The 24911-nt window shown below is 42.1% G+C and overlaps 2 protein-coding genes and 1 long non-coding RNA gene across 4 annotated transcripts in view; 1 reads left to right on the plus strand and 2 right to left on the minus strand.

The window, feature by feature from the left end:
* The window catches only part of LOC130276632 (5-hydroxytryptamine receptor 3A-like), a 30264-nt gene extending 26731 nt beyond the window's left edge, over positions 1-3533 (minus strand). The window contains exon 1 of the mRNA XM_056526276.1: positions 3411-3533. Coding sequence (XP_056382251.1) covers positions 3411-3480 — 70 coding nt within the window. The 5' untranslated portion in view covers positions 3481-3533. The remainder of the gene's footprint in view (positions 1-3410) is intronic.
* LOC130276636 (uncharacterized) overlaps positions 1-15916 on the plus strand; it is an 83987-nt gene extending 68071 nt beyond the window's left edge. The window contains exon 3 of the long non-coding RNA XR_008845197.1: positions 15781-15916. This is a non-coding gene — a long non-coding RNA (uncharacterized LOC130276636). The remainder of the gene's footprint in view (positions 1-15780) is intronic.
* The window catches only part of LOC130276634 (5-hydroxytryptamine receptor 3A-like), a 72282-nt gene continuing 59218 nt past the window's right edge, over positions 11848-24911 (minus strand). For both annotated transcript variants that reach the window (XM_056526280.1, XM_056526279.1), the window contains 4 exons: positions 22024-22184; positions 15938-16145; positions 15116-15325; positions 11848-12294 (listed from right to left, as the gene is read on the minus strand). In XM_056526280.1, coding sequence (XP_056382255.1) covers positions 12014-12294; positions 15116-15325; positions 15938-16145; positions 22024-22184 — 860 coding nt within the window. In that variant the 3' untranslated portion in view covers positions 11848-12013. The remainder of the gene's footprint in view (positions 12295-15115; positions 15326-15937; positions 16146-22023; positions 22185-24911) is intronic.

Raw genomic sequence — 24911 nt, forward strand, 5'->3', positions numbered from 1 at the left:
TATGTGCAGTATAGTTGCCCACACTAGGTGCAGTATAGTTCCCCACATTAGGTGCAGTATAGTTCCCCACATTAGGTGCAGTATAGTTCCCCACATTAGGTGCAGTATAGCTTCCCACATTAGGTGCAGTATAGCCCCACATTAGGAAGAAGCAGGTTCCCCAAATTCGGTAGCATTGTCGTTCCCCCCATCCCCCCCCCCCCGACTCACACACACACAGACAGGCAACCACACATGCACACACAGACAGACAGACAACCACACATGCACACACAGACAGACAACCACACATGCACACGCAGACAGACAACCACACATGCACACACACAGACAACCACACATGCTCACATACACATAGACAACCTTACCTGTCCTGCGCTTCTCTTCGGCAGCAGCCTGACGAGTGATGTCACTGACGTCCGGTGCAGGTCTGCGGAGGGCCGTCACATGCGCGACGTCCCTCTTCAGACTTGGGAAGGCCAGCCAACCGGAGACGCGGAGGAGGGTGGGGTAAGTGAAGCCTTCCGAAGTAATGAAGAAAACTGCCCTGAAGCGGAATGTGACCCTCTGCATAGGGACACAGTTGAGGGAGGGTAGTGGGAATGTAATGAGAGGGAGCGGCCTGAAAAGCAGAAAACTGTGTCCCTGTGCGGAGGCTCACATTCCACTACAGGGCAGAGTTTTCTTCATTACACCGGCATTTAGCGCTGCTTGCCCGAAGCTGGGCTAAATCCCGGGTGTCGGGCAATACAAATTATATATACTTGGTGCGAGCTGTGTCGGCCGCCCGGCGCCCTTGTTGCTATGGCACCCTGTGTGGCCGCACAGCTTGCACACCCCTAAGGCCGGCCCTGTTCACATGGGCACATAAACACAGGGGAAGATTTATCAAAACCTGTCCAGAGGGAAAGTTTCTGAGTTGCCCATAGCAACCAATCAGATCGCTTCTTTCATAGGCCTCTTCAAAAATGAAAGAAGCAATCTGAATATGATAATCTAATTTTGTATGCAAATTGTGTGATGATTGTGTGAAAATGGTGGCGTGAGGCCACTGAAACGTGGTCGCTCACCTTGACTGCAATTGCCTGGTGTGCTGCATCTTTTTGTGCTAATATATATATATGTGGTAGGGCCTTGGGGGTGTAGTGTAGTTGGGGTGTTTCTTCAGTAGATGAGGGGTTAACTTAACCCCTGTCACTCGTGAAGCCAGGGTGAGGGTTAATAAGCTGAGGTAAATCTTCGGCCTATCGACACCCTTCCCAAAAACGATAGGTGCGTGCTTAAATGAATGAAGGTCCACAATAGAGATGAACTTGAACTTGTATAAACTTTACTGAGGTACTTGCGGTACATCCAATTAACAGCAACAGTCTTAGCAATACAGTCTCTATGTAGTACGACATCGATTGACAGATGCCGCGGACTATTAGCTTATCCAAGAGGTTATTAGAATTAGGGATGATGCAGAGATCCGTCCGGATTTAGGGGTCTGTTTAGGTCCGGTGATCTTGCAGACTTAAGAGGGATTGAAATAACTCACAGTTCTGTAAGATTGCCGTTGCCGCAAGGCTTGGGTCTTGCGGCAACGGCCATCTTACAGAACTGTGAGTTATTTCAATCCCTCGAGGAATCCCACAAGGAAAGAGAGTGCTTAATGGCCACCGCTCCCTTATATGGGCAGGGCCTTTTTGGATTGGTCCGAGTCAGCTGTCACTCACCGTTACAATGCACGGTGGGCGATCACCTGACTTCCTCCAAAGGTCCTTAAACCATAAAACCATAGAGTTTTGGAACGCATCACGTGACCCGCAGGTCCTGCTACGCCACAACAAGGTAAGTATACATTATACACATATATACACTTAGAATTTGAATAGTTTTAACTATTTAATGGGTGACAAGGGGCTAACTATAGATGAGGACCCCACCTGTAACTAGGGACTCTGACTTTGGGGACCTCACCACAAGGTAACGGATACCGGGATACCACATACATATGTACCGTATATATTAGCACAAAAAGATGCAGCTAATATATATATATACATATATATATATATATATATATATATATATATATAAGCGTCTTGAGAAAGCTTGGATCTGACACTTTACGGTCACTGTAAGATGGTATTATTGGTTTTATTAGTGCTTTTATAATGTTAATGACTCATGTTCCTGACTGAAAAAGCAAGAGCACAATGCCTTGATCATGTGATAAGGCGATTTTTGATGTTCTACTTCTTTTGTTGATGGTTTGTTGTACACTTTTATGGGGAGCTGCATGCGCCATGTTAAAGAATTAAAATAAGTGAGCAAAAAGTGCACCTGGTGTGTTGCTATTTCTTTAACCCTTATGCTTGAACTGCCCCCATGTACAGATGAGACACTATGCCTGTGCAAACTATGAGGGGGACACAGTACACGCTGAAGAGATGTGACCTATTTGTGCTGATAGATAGGGGTTTCTGATTAAATATGTATGGCCTGAAACCAATGTTATGCAAATTACAAAATTATTTATCAATTCTTTAATTGTATCAAATTAAATTGAGAATTGAGACCAAATTGAGACCAAATCAAATTGAGACCAAATCACAATGGATTTAAACTGATGAAGTCAGTTGTGACCTTAGCTCTAAAAGAGTTGTTCAGCCCCTATCCTTTATAGTCCGTTTCTACATTAAAAGATGCTGCAGGGACAGTTGCTGAGCCACAGTATAATGCATATAGGATGGTGTACAGCAGATTCTCTTAATGCACACATGTATACATAATGTGGGAGATTTAGTCAGAAGAGTACCTCTAAAAATGTATTATGTGGTTACACAGTATTTACATACATTTAAACTGTTTTACAAACTGTCTAAAATAATAAGATATTATTCAATGTATCAAATTTATTAAAGACATACACCAATTTTTGTATACCAGCAATAAGGAGACATAGGATTGAGAACATTTTCTAAAATGCTATTTCTAAAGACTCATAAATGCAGACATTTAATGCTACTAATAATAACTCTCCCCTCTGTCTACCTGTGCCTACCATAGGTCCATATAGATGTCTGTACAAGCAGCAAGGGGCAAATATATAACCCAACTGATTTATTTTAAAGAGTATTTAATTATTTCATATCAACATCCAATTTATGATCATATCTATATTCATATTAAGCCAGTGAACCCATTTCCCATACATTGGTAGCCACAAATTCTCTTAAAAATGGAAAAAGACTATGGTAGTCTTTAGTTTAAAAAAAAATAGTAGCAATAGTTCCCGCTAGAAATTTACAATCAAGACAGCACTGACCTGGTTGTGGCTCCAGTATTTTAAGTAGTTAAACCAATAATATTGATGCAGACCATGACAAATAATTTTAAATATATTAAACATATACAAAACCTACCAAACAAGGTGCATGTAAGCAGGAGAGTCATGCTGTGTGGAGACATTGTGAGACAAGAGGAAATGCACATTCTACTGTAAGTGATAATACTTCTATTTGTTTGGAGGTGGAGTTATTCTTTTTCAGAGGATCTTGCAGATTCTAAAAAGTTGATAAACTTGTTTGAGAATAAGATTCCTAAATGTGTTAGATGTCAAAGAATATAAAACATATTCAACATTTCCTACAACACAGAACCCCTACAGGTGGTTTAAGGGGAAAAGAAACAACACATTTTTTCATGTGGCCAGAAATGGGAGTTTATCTCATAATTAGCTGAGTACCCGGCGTTGCCCAGTTTTTCCTTCCTAATCCTTGGGGAGGAAAATAAACAAAGGAGGAAGCTTTTGACTTAATTTCCCGTCCTCATATATTGTTGTCATATCCCAACCCCATATCCTGTCCTCCTATCCCGACCTCCTATCCCGTCCTCCTATCCCGACCTCCTATCCCGTCCTCCTATCATGACCTCCTATCCCGTCCTCCTATCTCGACCTCCTATCCCAACCTCCTAAAATGACCTCCTATCCCGTCCTCCTATCCCAACCTCCTAAAATGACCTCCTATCCCGTCCTCCTATCCTAACCTGTAATATGTGTACCAGGTATTGAAATATCTCCAGCCGTACGGAAATTATGTGAGAACATACACTCCCCAGTGATTTGCATGGGACTTTAAACAAAAACCCTGACCCTTACAAATGGGGGTAGTTAAGGGTTAAATTAACTATCCTATATTTAAAGTGGACATATAAGTAACATGTGACCAAGTATTATCGAAATATCTCCAGCCGTTTGGAAGTTATGCAGCATATATTTCCCATAGACTTGTATGGGACTTTAAACAAAAACCCTGCCCCTGGCAAATGGGGGTGAGTAAGGGTTAAATTACCTATCCTATGTTTGTTGTTGACATATAAGTAACATGTGTGTCAAGTTTCATGTTAATATCTTTAGCCGTTTGGACGTGATGCTGGAACATACACACATACATACATACACACACACACACATTGAGTTTTATATTTATAGATGATTTATTATTGAGTTCAAAACAAGCCATGTTCTCCAATGCACTGAGCCACTCTAGTGGCAGTTCTAGGCAGACAGACTTTTTAGATGGTTGTGTGTAGGGGATTTGAAGCTCTGTGTAATTGGGACAACTCTACCTGAAAAGCAAATGAGTTCACATGGGCAATTTTTGACACTAACAAATTGGGGATTTTTCACATCCAAAACATTGCTTCATTGAATATCGCTTCTTTTATTTTTATCAGAAGTCCTCTACCTATGGTTAAAGGCTATGGGTGAGATTTACCAAAACCTGTCTAGAGGAAAAGTTGTTGAGTTGCCCACAGCAACCAATCAGATCGCTTCTTTCATTTTTCAGAGGCCTTTTCAAAAATGAAAGAAGCAATCTGATTGGTTGCTACGGGCAATTCAGCAACTTTTCCTCTGGACAGGTTTTGATAAATCTCCCCTAAGGACAAGTTATACAAAAAAAAGAATAACTATAATAAAGTAATACATGTCTTCATCTCAGATACTCACATGAATACACTACATATCCACAGTTATACGCTCATATATGAGCAGAATGTAGTCAGTTTTAGAAATACTTTTTAGGTATATATGGGCATGCTAGTGGGCCAGTTTTCCATCGTACCTCATGAGTGGAATGCTTATTACTTGAGTAAACTTACACTAACTAGAACGTAATATCACTACATGAGTATTTCATAAATAGATAAATATAGAAAACATTTTGCGACACATCTTAGATTTGGCTAATTTGTTAAAAAGGAAAAACCTTGCATTTATGTATTCAGACCAGATGCGTAATTTATAGATTTAGGGTCCCATATTGACCATGTGCAATTTCTTAGACTGGTGTTTTCTTAGGCATCAGGACCCTGATGTGACTTCTACCTCTGCACCCCCTATAGTTATGCCCCTGATTCAGACCCTTTATTCAGTACTTAGCTGAAGGGACTTTAACAGCTTTTACAGCCTCCAGCCATCTTTGATATGGTGCCAAAAGGTTTGCACACCAAGATTTGGGTATTTTTTGCCATTTTTCTCCAAAGATCCTCTCAAACTGTGTCTGGTTGATTGGAAACCGTCGATGACTGTCTCTAGAGATGTCAAATTGTGTTCCAGTCAGGGCACGGGCTGGGCCACTCTAGGACATTCACAGAGTTGTCCCTAAGCCGCTCCTGTGTTGTCTTATGGTCAATGGGGGAGATTTTTAAAAACTTGTGCAGAGGGAAACTGGAGTAGTTGCTTATAGCAACCAATTTGATTGCTTATTTTATTTTTCAGAGGTGAAAATGTAGAAAATAAAGAAGCAACCTACTTGGTTGCTATGGGCAACTGCACCACTCTTCCACTACACAACTTTTGATTAATCACCCCTATGTTTTGTTGGAAGGTGAACCTTTGGTCTACTCTGAGGTCCAAAGCAATCTGGATCAGTCTTTCATTGAGAAAATCCTTATGCTTTGCTACATTTAGCTTTCCCTCAACCCTGACCAGTCTTCCTGACCCAACCACTGATAAATACCCACACAGCATGATGCTGTCACCACAATGCTTTAGTGTATTTTGTACACTTCTCCCTATCTGTTCTTCCCCACAATCCTGATTCTTTCCCTGATTTCCTCTGATATACATTGTCAGCTGTGAACCCTTATATAAACAGGGGCATTTCTTTCCAAATCATGTCCAATCAACTAAATTTACCACAGGTAACTTCAATCAAGGTGAGTAAGCATCTTCAAGACTATCATGAGAGTTTTTTTTTTATTTATTTACTCTCCTCGCAGGGTGCTGATAGGAGACCAGACAGGACTAGCATCTGTCATGAAACCTTTAATTGCCGTTGTAACTACTTACTGTGGCATCAAATAGAGTAAATGACCACCATCTGTGTGAAATTGAATGCTGGGCACTGACAGGTATAGGGTGGACTCAGCTCCTGAGCCTGGCCCATACCATTTAACATATAACTTGTAAGTCATATGTAGTAAAGGAGATGGAGTCTCTGATCCATGATGCCATGATAATATCACACAGTTGCTGAAAATCTACACCCCTAGCTACTGTATTGGATTTTAGTCTAATGTCTAGTGCAAAAAACAGCTTACACAAAGGAGGCTTTGAGCGCATGGTCCTGTTACCTGCTGCTGCCGGCGGGGCTGGGATTCGCATTGCAGGATGCGCCTGCATGCAAATCCAGTCCGTCACTCACCAGGTGCTTCTCCTGTCCCCGCCTCTGCCTCTCTGCTCCAACACGCATGTCCCAGTCCCCTAAGGCGCACGCACACTGGAGCTTAAAGATTTAAACGGCCAGTGCGCCCATTAGTGTAGTACACCTGTGGCTCATTGATAAATTCCTCCTCCTCCCACACTTTCCTGCCAAATCTTTGGTGCTTTGTGCCTGAGAAAAAGCATACCTGAGAGTTGCTTTGCGAATATCGTCACTTCGCGATTTCGCAAATATTTAGAATATAGTGCTATATATTCGTTATGACGAATATTTTAGTTTTTTTTCTACATGCAAATTTTTATGCAAATTTTCCATGCATGCAAATTGTCACTTTCTTTACATGCTCATTTTATGCGCATTTTTATGCACATTTTTATGCAAATATTTTATGCAAATGTTTGCATGGAAAAAAAAGTTAATGAACATAGCGAATATGCAAATTTTGCGAATATGCAAATTTTGCGAATATTGGATGAATAATTGTCCGTATATTCGCAAAATATCGCAAATTCGAATTTGGCCCCTGCTGCTCATCACTAAATCTGTCACAGAAAATCTGGTCTGGGTAAGGGGGTGGTGTTTTTAACCCCTTGAGAACACAGCCAATTTTATTTTTGCATTTTCATTTTTTCCTCCTTGCCTTCTAAGAGCCATAACTCTTTTACATTTGCATCTTTAGACCTATATGAGGGCTTGTTTTTTGGGTGGCCAATTGTGCTTTTTAAATATATCACTCATTTTACCATAAACTGTATGATAAAACCAAAAACATATAATTTATGTGGAAAAATTTGGAAAAAAAAACTCAATTTAGCAAATTTTAGAGGGTTTCGCTTTCACACTGTACACTTTACGGTAAAAATTACATGTTTTCTTTATTCTTGTATGTTTCAATTTGCCCTATTTTGACCACCTATAACTTTCTAATTTTTCCACTTATAACTTCCTGTATGAAGGTTCATTTTTTTTTGTCCCAGACTCCAGGGCATCTAAAATGGGGATCAATATGAGAGGACATGGGGCAAGGAATCCTAGGAAGGCGGGTAGGCCACTGATGTCACAGCCCAATATAATCAACAGCCATCTTGCGGCCAGTCACTTCAGCCTTTTATTGCAGAAGGAGAGAGGGACAGAGAGTAGTGTGTGTTGCACATAAAAGCATTTTTATAGCATCGATTCACCTCCCACTCACATCAGAGTTCTATTGCAGAGTGGGACAGAGAGCAGGGTGTTGCACAGAAAAGCTTTTTTAAAGCAGCGATTCACCTCAAGTCCAAATCCAGCCAAGAAGCACTGATAGGAAAGGGAGTGAGATTGAGAGAGAAAGTGCAATTTTGGGTAGTACACAGCGACTGTGTGCTGCAGCACTGGTGTGTACAACAACTGAAAAGCTAATAGTAGCCAGCCAGTTAGGGTGAGCAGAGCACTAAAAACATATTGTCCTCTATTACGTGTAACCTGTGCATACATACCTGTGCATACATACCTGTGCATAAGTGGTGTACCATTTTGTTCCTGTTAAAGTCTTAATGGCCTAGATACTGTGAAAGGCCAGGCAAAAGTACACACCTGCTGGTGTTGTAGACAAATACTGTTTTAAGCGTACTAGAGCGATTGTATTCCCCTCATAAGTGCATACCACATACGTACATCTAAGTGGTGTACTATTTTGTTCCTGTTAAAGTGTTAAGGGCCTAGATCAGGGGTAGGCAACCTTTTGCTTTTTTTCCAAAGTCGCTTGGTGTGCCGGCAACATGGGAGTGGCTTGTTGTTGGTGTGGCTTGATGTGGGTGTGGCTTGATGTGGGTTTCTCTGTGTCACTGTGACAGGATAAATAACAAGCAACTCTGTGTATAACGGGCAGCTTTGGATTACTTTACCGGTCCTTAGAGTGGAAGACTCCCGAGGTGCTGGATGGATCTAGCACTTAGATGGTCACTGCAGGTGGGCTACCTCTGGGTCCCTGAGCTGGCAGGCATCGGGGATGGAAGATCTCAGAGGTGACACACACCGATGGAAAGTCCTGCCGTAGAGGCCAGGTCTGCAACAGACCGATGATAGATGTCTCTGCCTTGTGAGGGTGGCGTGTGAGGTCAGTGCCGGCACCTGCAGGATGTGCTTTGATTCCTCGGCTCGCTGCGAATCCACTCCGAACTGGATATTGTGGACCGGGGTGGTAAGATCAGCGGGGTCGTCTCCGTGTCGGACCAGCAAGGCCACAGAAGTAAGTCCAAGTATTAGAGTAAACCCTTTCTTCAGTAGTCATAATTTAAACTGAACATACTCGCCATTTTTTAGAGGCTTTGGTCCAATCAGATAATTATAAATGTAAAACATGGTCTGGATCACAAAATCGCAAAAATCAAGTATAAATAAACTAAGGTCTGGATTAGTAGTGGGGTCGCAGTGAGAACAAGAAGCAAAAAAATAAATATGAATAGTGGACAAAACCTTGCCTTAAAAATCTTATGGTTTAGGTGACATTATAGAATATATATGTACCATGTGAACTATGACTTTAATGTACCAATTTTTAATAGTAAACCTGACATAGTGGCAGGTGTAACAAAAGAAGAGAATTGTCAGGATGGAAGTTGTAATCTTAATCGGTGTGAACACCGTTCTATTATTCAAAGTGTATGAAATAAATGTATTTTTTACTTTTTCAGTACATATAGTTCATCTTGCCTTTATCATATAAGTGCATTTTGTCTACTATTGTTATAGTATTTTGTGATACTAATTAGTTATTAGTCATCAGTGATAGTCCATATGATGTTGATGTTATGTGATGTTATATACCCCTCTCACAAGGGGCCCCTTGTGAGGTGGAATTTTTATCAGTTTTTTTATTTTCATAAAACACACCTTATTATAATTGAAGCACGATCTTTGGTCCTTTTATTTTAGTTTTTATTAATTATAGTTTCATCTATTAAATATACCTTCCTTGAGGTCTGGGTGTTTTTGTCTTTTTTTTAAATTTATATAATATTGGCACCATATAGGTGCATTACCCATTTGTCCTCGGTTGGTAATATAATTGTGAGCTGCACATATTATTCTTCTTTTAACCCAGAACTGCTCAGCAGCAGCGTGGGTTAACACTTTCCTTGCTGGGCTCCTGTATAGTATACATGGATACACTATGCACTCCTGTATACTATACAGCTGGCGGAGGTAAGTGGTGAGGCTCTGCACCCTATATATGTACATGCTATACATAATTCCTTACACTCCGTGGGCCGGGTACTCTGTATCCAACCCATGAAGCCAGTGAAAAAATTGCCACACACATCAGCAAAAATGCAAGAAAAACTACAAAAACATATTCAATGGAATCCGAGCCTCAAAGCAATAGAACAAAATCCCTGTGTCCACTTTTCCTGTGAGGTGCAGCTCAGGTGTACAAATAGAACTGTGTGGAGATTTAGAACTTTGCACAAAATTTATCACGTGCCTTGCACAAGAATGGTAAATTTGGTGTACTTGCACCAAATTCAGACCAACCGAAACTATCTACAAAATACTTCTACCTGAACCATCATTAATAAATTTCCCCCAATGTCTCTGACAGCCAGTTAAAACTTTTTATTTGGGTTTACAGCTTGGACGAATACTGGATTAATTTCCCTAACAGTGGTTTGTTAATTTTAAGTGAGACTTAATAAATATTGAGGATTTTAATGATATTAGGAAATTACATGCAGTAAAACAATGACTGATACTGCTTAAAGTCAGCAGGCTGGAGATTAAGCCAAGTTTATGAAGTTTGACAGTTTGATGGTTTTCGTACTAGTTCATCATCCAGACTTGAGTAGGCAACTTCCACGAAGATTTGTTGCTGATTGGGCTCTTCAGTCCTCTCAGGATGAATACATTTCCTTTGTGAGCATTTTCCTCATTTGAAAGATCCAACAATTACATAAAGCTTTGGCTTTTACATTGAAAATAAGAAGAATGTAACCTGAGCAGATCAAAGCTGCCAAAGCAGTTTGGCTAGGGGGTTAGGCCTCAGTGGAAAGCATTCCTTGTTCGGAGCAAGTGAAGTCCACACAATTAATAGATGCAAGCCACTTCTCTTCACTGGACAAACACTTGGTGTGATTAACAGTACTTGCTTTGGAGCTGCTGCCTGGCTGTTCTCTACATCTCTCCTTACAAGGCTTTTGTATTTTTTTGTTCTTTCAAGTTTACCCTTAGGTCAGCACTCTGGTGAGGAGAGTTCTCTCCCACCGATCAGGGCTGGCAACTGAGCACTGATCCTGTCTAATGTACCTGCAGACCCTTCTCTCACACTTGATCTCCATGATTGTGAAGTCAGGGCTGTATGAAAGTTCAATGGATTGTTTCATCATTGTCGGTCACACAGTCCTCATTTACAAAGGGCGATGTGTGGCCAATAACAATTATTTTTATGTCCGATTTTATGTCAACTGACAAACAAGCGTTTTCATTGGCTGATTGCTGGCCTTTTTACACAGGCCAGTTATTGGAAATGAGCATGCCTATGAACACTAGTTCAGTTAAAATAAGCCCATGTAAAGGCCTTTAGCTGTTTTCAGCACGCACACAGCTTGACCTTCCGTCACCTTTGCATGCGCAAAAATAACCTTCTTTCTATCTTCCCTCCCCCACACCTCAGTTTAAATAACATCCATTTTTTACCACCTCTTTGGCATGATGAGCCATGATGTAAGCTGGCAGCAAAGTCCTGGATGTCATCTAGCATTCGGTCAGGCAACAGCTACCTTAATATAGATAAACAGTGTTCCAGGTAAGCACCATTAGGCTAGGTTCACACTGCAGAATTTCTGGGCAGAATTTCTGGCGGAGATTGAGCTGGCAGCACTAGGACCGAGCAGACTGTATTGCTTCCCCCCTAGACTGCAATGCATTTCTGGGTGGATCTTTTGGGAGATCTTCTCAGGAATGCAGTGCCATCTATGGGGACGGCAATGTAGTCCACACGGTCTTAGTGCCGCCGGCTCGATCTCCTGCAGAAATTCTGCCCAGAGATTCCGCAGTGTGAACCTAGCCTTAGTATTCCAGGTTAACAGGCCCAGCTTTACACCTTGCATTAATGCAACAGTATACTCATCCCACAGCAACTTAAAATATTGTTCTATTATACTTTTTATTATTAAATATCAAGCAGCAGGTTCTGTGACAAGTATGTTACACTAAGGTTGATTTGTGCATGCAGAAATTAATGGCTGAACAGTCTTAATTCCATAGTCCCATGATAGCTTCACAAGAACATAAATCTTGCTTTGACCTTTCTCTCCATATGTCCTTTATGTTACCCAGACTTTTATAACAACTGCAAGCATAGTTATTGCAAAGAGCAAGTAAAATATAAGGAACAGCCGGTCCACAACCTTTGAAGCAAAGTGCCAATCTGACTCGGTACCATCCTGATCCATTACACACGTAATTTTTTTGCGGATGTTGAGGACTTCTACCAATAATTTCTTTAACAGCTTCACTTCCACAGAAAGTTCTGCGTCTGTTTGTGTTTTGGTTTTCCTCACCTCAATTGTCATACATATCTCAGTATTCTTGTGAACTCTATTTCCTGTAGGAAAGATAGATAAAATTGAATATTTTATTGAAGGGTCAAATTTCAGGAAGGTAAGAAGAACCTGAGCTAATGACAGTAAGGCAGTATACACACGACAGAACTGTGTGCATTTGCCCTGTAGGAAGGCATGTAGACTTTTGGCTATATATATATATATATATATATATATATATATTATAAAGGAAAAATTGAAGTAGCAAAACCCAAAAAAAGAAGATGATGATGGGTCGTTGTCCCAGGTTACGTGTCAAGTGGGGATAACCAAACAGCAGAAATCTGCAGCACTCCAAAATAAGGTGCAAAAATGGTGGATTTATTAGCCTGACAGCATAGCGATGTTTCGACTGCCCACTTGCAGCCTTTCTCAAGCTGTAAGGCTAGGTTCACACAACGGAATTTCCGCCTGCAATCCCGCTTTGAAATTGCAGGTAGAAATTCCGCTTACTAAAATGTATAGTATAGTGTGTTTCCATTCACAAATTCACACTTCAGAATTTGTGAAGCAGAATTTGTGAACGGAAAATCTGCTTGAAAATTTCTGCCTGAAGAATGGCGTTGCTCATTATTCAGGCGTAAATACTCGTAGAACACATTGCAGTCTATTGGAGACTGCATTGTCTGCGCGGCCCTAGCGCCGACTGATTCAGGAAAATTAATACGTTTAAAATTGTCATCTTCTGACCCCTATAACTTTTTTATTTTTCCGCGTATGGGGCGGTATGAGGGCTCATTTTTTGCGCCTTGATCTGAAGTTTTTAACGATACATTTTTGCATTGATAGGACTTATTGATCGCTTTTTATTCATTTTTTCATTATATAAAAAGTGACCAAAAATACACTATTTTGGACTTTGGAATTTTTTGTCGCATACGCCATTGACCGTGCGGTTTAATTAATGATATATTTTTATAATTCGGACATTTCTGCACGCGGTGATACCATATATGTTTATTTTTATTTACACTGTGTTTTTTTTAATGGGAAAAAGTGGGTGATTCAAACTTTTTAATAGGGGAGGGGTTAAATGATCTTTATTCACTTTTTTTCACTTTTTTTTGCAGTGTTATAGCTCCCATAGGGACCTATAACACTGCACACACTGATCTTTTACATTGATCACTGGTTTCTCATAGGAAACCAGTGATCGATGATTCTGACGCTTGACTGCTCATGCCTGGATCTCAGGCACTGAGCAGTCATTTGGCGATGGGACAGCGAGGAGGCAGGTAGGGACCCTCCGGCTGTCCTGTAAGCTGTTCGGGATGCCGCGATTTCGCCTCAGCTGTCCGGAACAGCCCACTGAGCTAACCGGCACTTTTTACTTTCACTTTTAGCCGCGTGGCTCAGCTTTGAGCGCGCGGCTAAAGGGTTAATAGCATGCAGCACCGCGATCAGTGCCGCACGCTATTAGCAGCGGGTCCCGGCTTCACTATGATGCCGGGCCCGCCGTGATATGATGCGGGGTCACCGTGGGACCCCGCGTTATATCACGGGAGCGGGACCAAGGACGTACTCATATGTCCTTGGTCCTTAAGTGGTTAATAGAGGACAATATTCTTTTAGTGCTCTGCTCCCCCTAACTGGCTGGCTACTATAAGCATTTAAGTTGTTGTACACACCAGTGCTGCAGCACACAGTCGCTGTGTACCACACCCCAAATTGCACTTTCTCTCTCACTACCTTCCCTATCAGTGCTTCTAGGCTGGATTTGGGCTTGAGGTGAATCGCTGCTGTAAAAAAGCTTTTCTGTGCAACACACTGCTCTCTGTCCCTCTCTGAAATAGATCGCTGATGTGACTGGGAGGTGAATCACTGCTGTAAAAATGCTTTTCTGTGCAGCACGCACTGTTCTCTGTCCCTCTCTCTCTGCAATAGAATGCTGATGTGACTGGAAGGTGAATCACTGCTGTAAAAATGCTGTTCTGTTCAACACACAGCACTGTCTGTCCCTCTCTCTTTGGAATAGAACGCTGATGTGACTGCCCACAAGATGGCTGCCGATTATATAGGGCTGTGACATCACAGGGGTGGCTGGCTGCTGATAGGCTGCATACTGCATGTAATTCAGGCTCATCTCGCCAACCCTTGTTCCCGCCTTCCCAGGATTCCTTGCCCCATGTCCTCACATGTGGATCCACCATTTTAGATGCCCTGGAGGCTGGACCACACTAAAGGGAGTTTAATTAAGTGATTTGCGTGATCGCATCCCGGCGATATTCACATTTGTTCTGAATCAAATTTTTCCTGAAATTTGTAACAAATTCGGATTCGTCACGTTCAATTCGCTCATCCCTACTGATGACTACAGAACTCCCATGGTGATACAGTATACTGTACTTGGTGGTTCCTAGCTTTTAATGAATGTTCTCACCATTTACACCTGCAGAAACCACATATGGTTATATGATGCAATCTCTATTTTGCACCAAAACACTTGGTTTTTAAGGACGCCTATATTCGCCTTCCTGCCACATCGCCAAGCGCTACAACAGTCACTACGTCAACATCAGATTCTATCTAGGACCTATGTATCCTGCAAGCTGGCAGCCAGGAAACCGCATTTCATGGACCACAAGCCTATTATACCCAAGGGCTAGCAGGTGCATTACAAAATGGGAGTATAACACAACATTGCTTAAAAAGAACAACTCAACTTCCTCTGTAGCATACAGCAGCTGATAAGTACTGGAAGGATTAAGATTTTTAAATAGAAGTAATTTACTAATATGTTTAACTTTCTGACATCAGTTAATTTCAAAAAAATTCCACCGGAGTACACCTTTAAGTTTATTTTCACTTTGATCTTTCACTTACCCTTTTCTGCAGACTCTGCAGAAACTAGCTCAGCTTGTTGAGGCATGTGTACTTTGAAGAACAGGACACGTGCTAAATATTTCATGATCCAGATTTTTACCCAACGGGGCACATTTTGTTTAGTTTTTGATAACATGAACATGTAGGATGTTGCAATACATCCGACTGTACTGGTAACCATCACAGCAAGGCACACGCAGCAGAAAATACCTGTTGAAAAGCCAAAAAGAAATAATTTAAAACTAAACAGGATGATTTTGCTCCCATTTGTCTTTGTCCTAATGTGTATGCACTGCATTGTAAGGGCAGCATCACACCAGCCGCAATTTTAATACAGTGTTTTTGGACATTTTTTATAGTTTATGTAGGTTTTTGGCTTTTAAATGCCTATCCTCTCATGATCAACAATATTTAAATAAATATTAAAATAAATCCCAACATTACCGGGGCGTACTGTGAAGACGAAGCAACCTGTGCCACTTTGGAGGAGATGGTACTGTAGGTAACTTTACACTAAGTGAGAAAATAAAGTCTTTTCAGCAGTGGGTGATGTTACCTTTTAATGGTATCACAGGGCTTATTTGGTTTCAGAAATGTAGCATTTAGATGGATTTTTACTATGAATTACATTGTGTGTTACACCACTGTTCTTGTGTTTCCCATAGACTGTATAGTCTGAACAACTTTCTCCTGGAATCCTCACTCCAAGGTACCTTCATTACCCCAAAGACATGATGTCCTATATTAGCAGTCATATCATACAGTATGTTTGCAAATCAGAACATTGCATTTATTCCCATAACTTAAAAACAGAAGACATACCAAGAACTGGAAGAGTGTCTGAAGCAGGGAGCATGGTGTTTAGAATCAGCAGAAGTACGGAGAACCCCAACACCACTGCTATTTTGAAATCAAGTCTTTCTCCAGTTTCAAAGTGAATAAACATGCTAGCAATGTCTAATATAACCAGGAAACATACTGGGATGATGAGATTTATGACGAAAATTACAGAGGCTCTTTTAATGGATATCTATAGAAATGGAAATAACACTGAAAAGTTATCAAGAAATATATAAAAATCAAGAAAATCAGCTCATTAGCAAAATGTTCCTTAACCCCTTAAGGACTCAGCGTTTTTCCGTTTTTGCATTTTCATTTTTTCCTCATCACCTTCTAAAAATCATAACGCTTTCAATTTTGCACCTAAAAATCCATTCTACTTTGCAGTGACATTTGTAATTTTACCAAAAAATCCACGGCGAAACGGAAAACAAAAATCATTGTGCGACAAAATTGAAGAAAAAATTTCATTTTGTAACTTTTGGGGGCTTCCGTTTCCACGCAGTGCATTTTTTGGTCAAAATTAGACCTTATCTTTATTCTGTAGGTTCATACGGTTAAAATGATACCCTACTTATATAGGTTTGATTTTGTCGCACTTCTGAAAAAAATCATAACTACATGCAGGAAAATGTATACGTATAAAATTGTCATCTTCTGACCCCTGTAACTTTTTTTATTTTTCCGCGTACGGGCTGGTATGAGGGCTCGTTTTTTGCACCGTGTTCTGATGTTTTTATCAGTACCATTTTTGTGTTGATCGGAATTTTCGATCGCTTTTTATAAATTTTTTTATGATATAGAAAGTGACCAAAAATACGCTATTTTGGACTTTGGAATTTTTTAGCGCGTATGCCATTGACCGTGCGGTTTAATTAATTATATAATTTTATAGTTTGAACATTTACGCATGCGGCGATACCACATATGTTAATTTTTATTTTCACAGTTTTTTTTATGGGAAAAGGGGGGTGATTCAAACTTTTAAATGACCTTTGTTAACTTTTAAATGACCTTTGTTACCTTTTTTTTTTCACTTTTCTTTTGCAGGGCTATAGCTCCCATAGGGACCTATAGCACTGCACACACTGATCTCTTATGCTGATCCTTGCAAAGCCATAGCTTTGCACGGATCAGCGAGATAGGGGCTCAATTGCTCAAGCCTGTAGCTCAGGCTTGGAGCAATCAAACCCCGATCGGACGCCGCGGAGAGAGGTAAGGAGACCTCCGCCTGCGTCCCAGCTGGTCGGAACATTGCGATTTTATCGCGATGTCCCGATCAGCCCGACTGAGCTGCCGGGAAGCGTTTACTTTCGTTTTCAGACGCGACGATCAACTTTGATCACCGCGTCTGAAGGGTTAACAGCGCGCTGTTAGCCCAGGGTCCCGGCTATCGTTAGCAGCCAGGACCGACCCGGTATGACCCCGTTTTTCACACCGGGACCGGGCTCAGGGCGTACAGGTACGCCCTGAGTCCTTAAGAGGTTATAAGTGTAATTCAGTGTTCCTAAGGTGTACAGGCCAGACGAAGGAACGCACCAAGATGCAGCACCCCTGTGGCATGTTCTACCATACAGCGTCTAACTTAAAACGCAGGATGAATGTGAACTGTCCCATTCCAATAAATGGGATCAGCTCTACAATGAATAACCTTCTGGGCACTTTCTAAAGCCCCAGAAGGAATGTCACCAGGCACCGCACATATGTGAAGGGGACCCTAACAGGTTTATTGTTACTAAATTTATACAATTTTAATGTAATGATTTTACAGCATTTTACAGTTAATTTTACAGACATTTTATACAGTGTATGTGTATTACTAATTAGCATTTGGTCTGAGTTTCTGGTTTTTACATGTTTTTAAGTATTTATGTGATCTTTAACCTCTTATTTAAAGAGGTTCTTCAGTGGAAAACATTTTTTTAAATTAACTGGTGTCAGAAAGTTAAATAGATTTGTAAATTACTTCTATTTAAAAATCTTAACCCCTTCAGGACGGAGCCCATTTTGGCCTTAAGGACCGGAGCGTTTTTTGCACATCTGACCACTGTCACTTTAAACATTAATAACTCTGGAATGCTTTTAGTTATCATTCTGATTCCGAGATTGTTTTTTCGTGACATATTCTACTTTAACATAGTGGTAAATTTTTGTCGATACTTGCATCATTTCTTGGTGAAAAATCCGTAAATTTGATGAAAAATTTGAAAATTTTGCATTTTTCTAACTTTGAAGCTCTCTGCTTGTAAGGAAAATGGATATTACGAATACATTTTTTTTTGGTTCACATATACAATATGTCTACTTTATGTTTGCATCATAAAATTGATGTGTTTTTACTTTTGGAAGGCACCAGAGGGCTTCAACGGTCAGCAGCAATTTTCCGATTTTTCACAAAATTTTCAAACTCAGTATTTTTCAGGGACCAGTTCAGGTTTGAAGTGGATTTGAAGGGTCTTCATATTAGAAATACCCCATAAATGACCCCATTATAAAAACTACACCCCCAAAAGTATTCAAAATGACATTCAGTCAGCGTTTTAACCCTTTAGGTGTTTCACAGGAATAGAAGCAAAGTGAAGGAGAAAATTCACAATCTTCATTTTTTACACTCACATGTTCTTGCAGACCCAATTTTTGAATTTTTACAAGGGGTAAAAGGACAAAATTTTTACTTGTATTTGTAGCCCAATTTCTCTCGAGTAAGCACATACCTCATATGTCTATGTAAAGTGTTCGGCGGGCGCAGTAGAGGGCTCAGAAGGGAAGGAGCGACAAGGGGATTTTGGAGAGTACGTTTTTCTGAAATGGTTTTTGGGGGGCATGTTACCTTTAGGAAGCCCTTATGGTGCCAGAACAGCAAAAAAAAACCACATGGCATACCATTTTGGAAACTAGACCCCTCGGGGAATGTAACATGGGATAAAGTGAACCTTAATACCCCACAGGTGTTTCACGACTTTTGCAAATGTAAAAAAAAAAAATAATTTTTTACCTAAAATGCTTGTTTTCCCAAAAATTTTTTATTTTTAAAAAGGGTAATAGCAGAAAATACCCCTAAAAATTTGAAGCCCAATTTCTCCCGATTCAGAAAACACCCCATATGGGGGTGAAAAGTGCTCTGCTGGCGCACTACAGGTCTCGGAAGAGAAGGAGTCACATTTGGCTTTTTGAACGCAAATTTTTCTCTGGGGGCATGCCGCATTTAGGAAGCCCCTATGGTGCCAGGACAGCAAAAAAACCCCCACATGGCATACCATTTTGGAAACTAGACCCCTCGGGGAACGTAACAAGGGGTTAAGTGAACCTTTATACCCCACAGGTGTTTCACGACTTTTGCATATGTAAAAAAAAAAAAATTTTTTTACCTAAAATGCTTGTTTTCCCAAAAATTTTACATTTTTAAAAAGGGTAAAAGCAGAAAATACCCCCCAAAATTTGTAACACAATTTCTCCCGAGTACGGCGATACCCCATATGTGACCCTAAACTGTTGCCTTGAAATACGACAGGGCTCCAAAGTGAGAGCGCCATGCGCATTTGAGGCCTAAATTAGGGATTGCATAGGGGTGGACATAGGGGTATTCTACGCCAGTGATTCCCAAACAGGGTGCCTCCAGCTGTTGCAAAACTCCCAGCATGCCTGGACAGTCAACGGCTGTCCGACAATACTGGGAGTTGTTTTGCAACAGCTGGAGGCTCCGTTCTGGAAACAGTGGCGTACCAGACGTTTTTCATTTTTATTGGGGAGGGGAGGGGGGCTGTGTAGGGGTATGTGTATATGTAGTGTTTTTTACTTTTTATTTTATTTTTTGTGTTAGTGTAGTGTAGTGTTTTTAGGGTACAGTCACACGGGCGGGGGGTTCACAGTAGTTTCTCGCTGGCAATTTGAGCTGCAGCAGAAAGTTTGCGGCAGCTCAAATTTGCAGCCAGATACTTACTGTAATCCTCCACCCATGTGAGTGTACCCTGTACGTTCACATTGGGGGGGACATCCAGCTGTTGCATAACTACAACTCCCAGCATGCCCGTTGGCTGTCGGTGACTGCTGATAGTTGCAGTTTTGCAACAGCTGTAGGCACACTGGTTATGTATCACTGAGTTTGTGACCTAACTCAGTGTTTCACAACCAGTGTGCCTCCAGCTGTTGCAAAACTACAACTCCCAGCATGTACGGTGCATGGTGTACGGTGACTGCTGAGAGTTGTAGTTTGCAACAGCTGGAGGCACACCGGTCGTGAAACACTGAGTTAGGTAAAAAAAAACTCTAAGTTTCACAACCAGTGTGCCTTCAGCTGTTGCAAAACTACAACTCTCAGCAGTCACCGACAGCCAACGGGCATGCTGGAAGTTGTAGTTATGCAACCAGCAGATGCACCACTACAACTCCCAGCATGCACTTTAGCTGTTTGTGCAAGCTGGGAGTTGTAGTTATACAACAGCTGAAGGTACACTTTTCCATAGAAAGAATGTGCCTCCAGCTGTTGCAAAACCATAAGTCCCAGCATGCCCATAAGGGAATGCTGGGAGTTGTGGTGGTCTGCCTCCTGCTGTTGCATAACTACAGCTCCCAGCATGCCCTTTTTGCATGCTGGGATCTGTTGCTAAGCAACAGCAGGAGGCTGTCACTCACCTCCAACGATCCTCGCCGCACAGGTCAGTCCCTCGTCGTCTCCGCCGCCGCAGCTGCTCCTGGGGCCCCGATCCCAACAGGGGCGCCGGGGATCGGGGTCCCCAGCACCCGGGGTGCACGTCCCGCACCCGCTCACGTCCTCCGGAAGAGGGGCGGAGCGGGTGCGGGAGTGACACCCGCAGCAGGCGCCCTGATTGGTCGGCCGGTAATCCGGCCGACGAATCAGGGCGATCGTGAGGTGGCACCAGTGCCACCTCACCCCTGCTGGCTCTGGCTGTTCGGGGCCGTCAGAGACGGCCCCGAACAGCCAGTAATTCCGGGTCACCGGGTCACTGGAGACCCGATTGACCCGGAATCGCCGCAGATCGCTGGACTGAATTGTCCAGCGATCTGCGGCGATCGCCGACATGGGGGGACATAATGACCCCCCTGGGCGATATGCCGGGATGCCTGCTGAACGATTTCAGCAGGCATCCGGCTCCGGTCCCCAACCGGCTAGCGGTGGGGGCCGGAATTCCCACGGGCGTATGGATACGCCCTCGGTCCTTAAGGACTCGGCATGCAGGGCGTATCCATACGCCCTATGTCCTGAAGAGGTTAATCCTTCCAGTACTTATCAGCTGCTGTATGGTCCACAGAAAGTTGTATTTCTTTCTGGAATTCTTTTCAGTCTGACCACAGTGCTCTCTGCTGACCCCTCTGTTCATGTCAGGAACTGTCCAGAGTACAAGGAAATAACCTCTTCTTCTCTGGACAGTTCCTGATACAGACAGAGGTGTCAGCAGAGAGCAATGTGGGCAGACTGAAAAGAATTCCAGAAAGAAATTCAACTTCATGTGGAGCATCCAGCAACTGATAAGTACTGGAAGCATTAAGATTTATAAATAGAAGAAATTTACTAATCTGTTTAGCTTTTTGGCATTAGGTGATTTAAAAAAAATTGTTTACCCCTTCAACTCTTCCCCATATGTCACAATTAGAAGTAAAAAAAAAATTATTAAAAGATATGTCTGCATCATATAAATTGTTTATTGACAGTTCCAAGGTATGAACATTTTTTCTATGGTACTCAAAAGTAAAAATAAATGACAAACATACACATTACAAAAATGAGTTCCAATGTGCAGTTTTTGACAGCCAAAGCCAGGAGTGGATTTAGAAAGAAAATTGGCCGTCTTTTTCTTATAGTAATCCTATATTTATGATCCTTACAGACTTTGCTTTCAAAAACTGAATGAAAAACCCAAACATGAAAAAAGAAAACACCCTAAACAATGTGCTTAAGATTTATTACAAGTATGCTACGTTTCAGATAGAGTGTCAGTTATACAGAGTTTTACAATGTGTTATGCATGTGTTGTGACACTTGAGTTTATATGGCATGCGTTATGACTATTGCAATGTACGTACATTGTATATCTAAAGTAGCCTCTTACCTCATATACAACTTGACTGTAAGTCACGTTATTAACTAGGAAGGTTGAATTTTCCACAGTGATGTCATGCAAGTACCAATCTCCTTTACTGCTAAAAATATTCTTTGAATTTTGAAAGACTTGGGTGGAATTGAGTTTTGTCACCATATTGATATCCTCAACTATAAAAAAAAATATGACAACAGAGGTATTATTGTATATCCTTCATGCTAATACAACATCCTGTGTAGAATAACCTAAGCTGAAGACATATTATATAGCTGGAGCATTGCCATATGAAATAACCAAATGTCATGAATCAGTTATTGAAATAATCACACCTCTGTCTCCAGCAATAAAAGGAAGTACTCAGTGAGGGAAATTTATCAAAACCCATCCAGAGGAAAAGTTGCCGAGTTTCCCATAGCAACCAATCAGATCACTTCTTTCATTTTTGAAAAAGCCTCTGAAAAAGGAAAGAAGCAATCTGATTGATTGCTATGGGCAACTCAGCAATTTTTTCTCTGGACAGGTTTTGACTAGAGATGAGCGAATTTTTGAAGAACTTAATTCAGCCGATTAGCTGAATTTTCCGAAAAAATTTGGTTTGGTCCAAATTTATTCACAGCAAATCTGTATTGAAAACGGCTATTTCTGGCCTACAGAGAGCCTCAATAGGAGTGTAGAACACTGTACCTTGCTGTAACACACATAGGGTGTGTGCTGGGTAGTGAAATAATACTGTTATTCAGTATGACATGCAGATTAGAGGCATCTATATTAGAATCACTGTCGCAGAGCGGCACAATGACAGAGCCTGGAGGTGGCATCAGTATGAGGAGACCATATAGTGGCTGAATGACGCAGCATGAAGGTGGTGGCAGCATGAAGAGAACACATAGTGGCTGAATGACACAGCGTGGAGGTGGTGGCAGCATTAGGAGAACACATTGTGGATGTATGACACAGCGTGGAGGTGAAAGCAGCATGAAGAGAACATATAGTGGCTGAATGACATAGCCTAAGTTGGCGACAGCACGAGGAGACCACATAGTGGCTGAATGACACAGCCTGAAGTTTGCGGTAGCATGAGGAGAACACATAGTAGCTGAATGACAAAGCCTGGAGTTAGCTGCTGCATGAGGAGACCACATAGTGGCTAAATTAAACAGCGTGGAGGTGGGGGCAGCATGAGGAGAACATATAGTGGCTGAATGACACAGCGTGGAGGTGGCGGCAGCATAAGGAGAACACATAGTGGCTTAATGACACAGCCTGGAGTGTGCGGCAGCATGAGGAGACCACATAGTGGCTAAATGACACAGCGTGGAGGTGGCGGCAGCATGAGGAGAACATATAGTGGCTGAATGACATAGGGTGGAGGTAAAGCAGCATGAGGAGAACATTTATTGGCTGAATGAGACAGGCTGAGTTGGCGACAGCATGAGGAGATCACATAGTGGCTAAATGACACAGCCTTGAGGTGGCGGCAGCATGAGGAGAACACATAGTGGCTGAATGACACAGCCTGGAGTGTGTGACAGCATAAGGAGACCAAATAGTGGTGGAATCGCACAGCCTAGAGTTTGCAACAGCATGAGGAGAACATATAGTGGCTGAATGACACAGCGTGGAGGTGGCGGCAGCATAAGGAGAACACATAGTGTCTGAATGACACAGCCTGGAGTGTGTGGCAGCATGAGGAGACCAAGTAGTGGTGGAATCGCACAGCCTAGAGTTTGTGGCAGCATGAGGAGAACATATAGTGGCTGAATGACACAGCGTGGAGGTGGCGGCAGCATAAGGAGAACACATAGTGGCTGAATGACACAGCCTGGAGTTGGCGGCAGCATGAGGAGACCACATAGTGGATGAATGACACAGCCTGGAGTTTGAGGCAGCATGAGGAGAACATATAGTGGCTGAATGACACAGCGTGGAGGTAAAGCAGCATGAGGAGAACACATAGTGGCTGAATGACACAGCCTGGAGTGAGTTGTAGCATGAGGAGACCAAGTAGTGGCTGAATCGCACAGCCTAGAGTTTGCTGCAGCATGAGGAGAACATATAGTGGCTGAATGACACAGCGTGGAGGTGGCGGCAGCATAAGGAGAACACATAGTGGCTGAATGACACAGCCTGGAGTGAGTGGTAGCATGAGGAGACCAAGTAGTGGCTGAATCGCACAGCCTAGAGTTTGCTGCAGCATGAGGAGAACATATAGTGGCTGAATGACACAGCGTGGAGGTGGCGGCAGCATAAGGAGAACACATAGTGGCTGAATGACACAGCCTGGAGTTGGCGGCAGCATGAGGAGACCACATAGTGGATGAATGACACAGCCTGGAGTTTGAGGCAGCATGAGGAGAACATATAGTGGCTGAATGACACAGCGTGGAGGTAAAGCAGCATGAGGAGAACATGTAGTGGCTGAATGACACAGGCTGAGTTGGCGACAGCATGAGGAGACCACATAGTAGCTAAATGACACAGCCTTGAGGTGGCGGCAGCATGAGGAGAACACATAGTGGCTGAATGACACAGCCTGGAGTGTGTGGCAGCATGAGAAGACCAAGTAGTGGCAGAATCGCACAGCCTAGAGTTTGCAGCAGCATGAGCAGAACATATAGTGGCTGAATGACACAGCGTGGAGGTGGCGGCAGCATGAGGAGAACATATAGGGGGAGATTTATCATTGCTGTTAGAGCATTTTTTTTTGTCTATGTTTAGGCGCAGTTCAGGCACAGGCAGCATATTTTGAGACTTTTGTGCGCCTTTTGATATAGACAGTTTCACTCTTTTTGACTACCTGCAGAACTTTTTCTTTTTGACCATGCAGTGGTCACATATTTATCATTTGCTTTTTTTTGTCAAAAGTCGCTATTTTGTGCGCAAAGGTACTTTTTTAG

This window comes from Hyla sarda, chromosome 6 (assembly GCF_029499605.1).
Source record: "Hyla sarda isolate aHylSar1 chromosome 6, aHylSar1.hap1, whole genome shotgun sequence".
NCBI lineage: Eukaryota > Metazoa > Chordata > Amphibia > Anura > Hylidae > Hyla > Hyla sarda.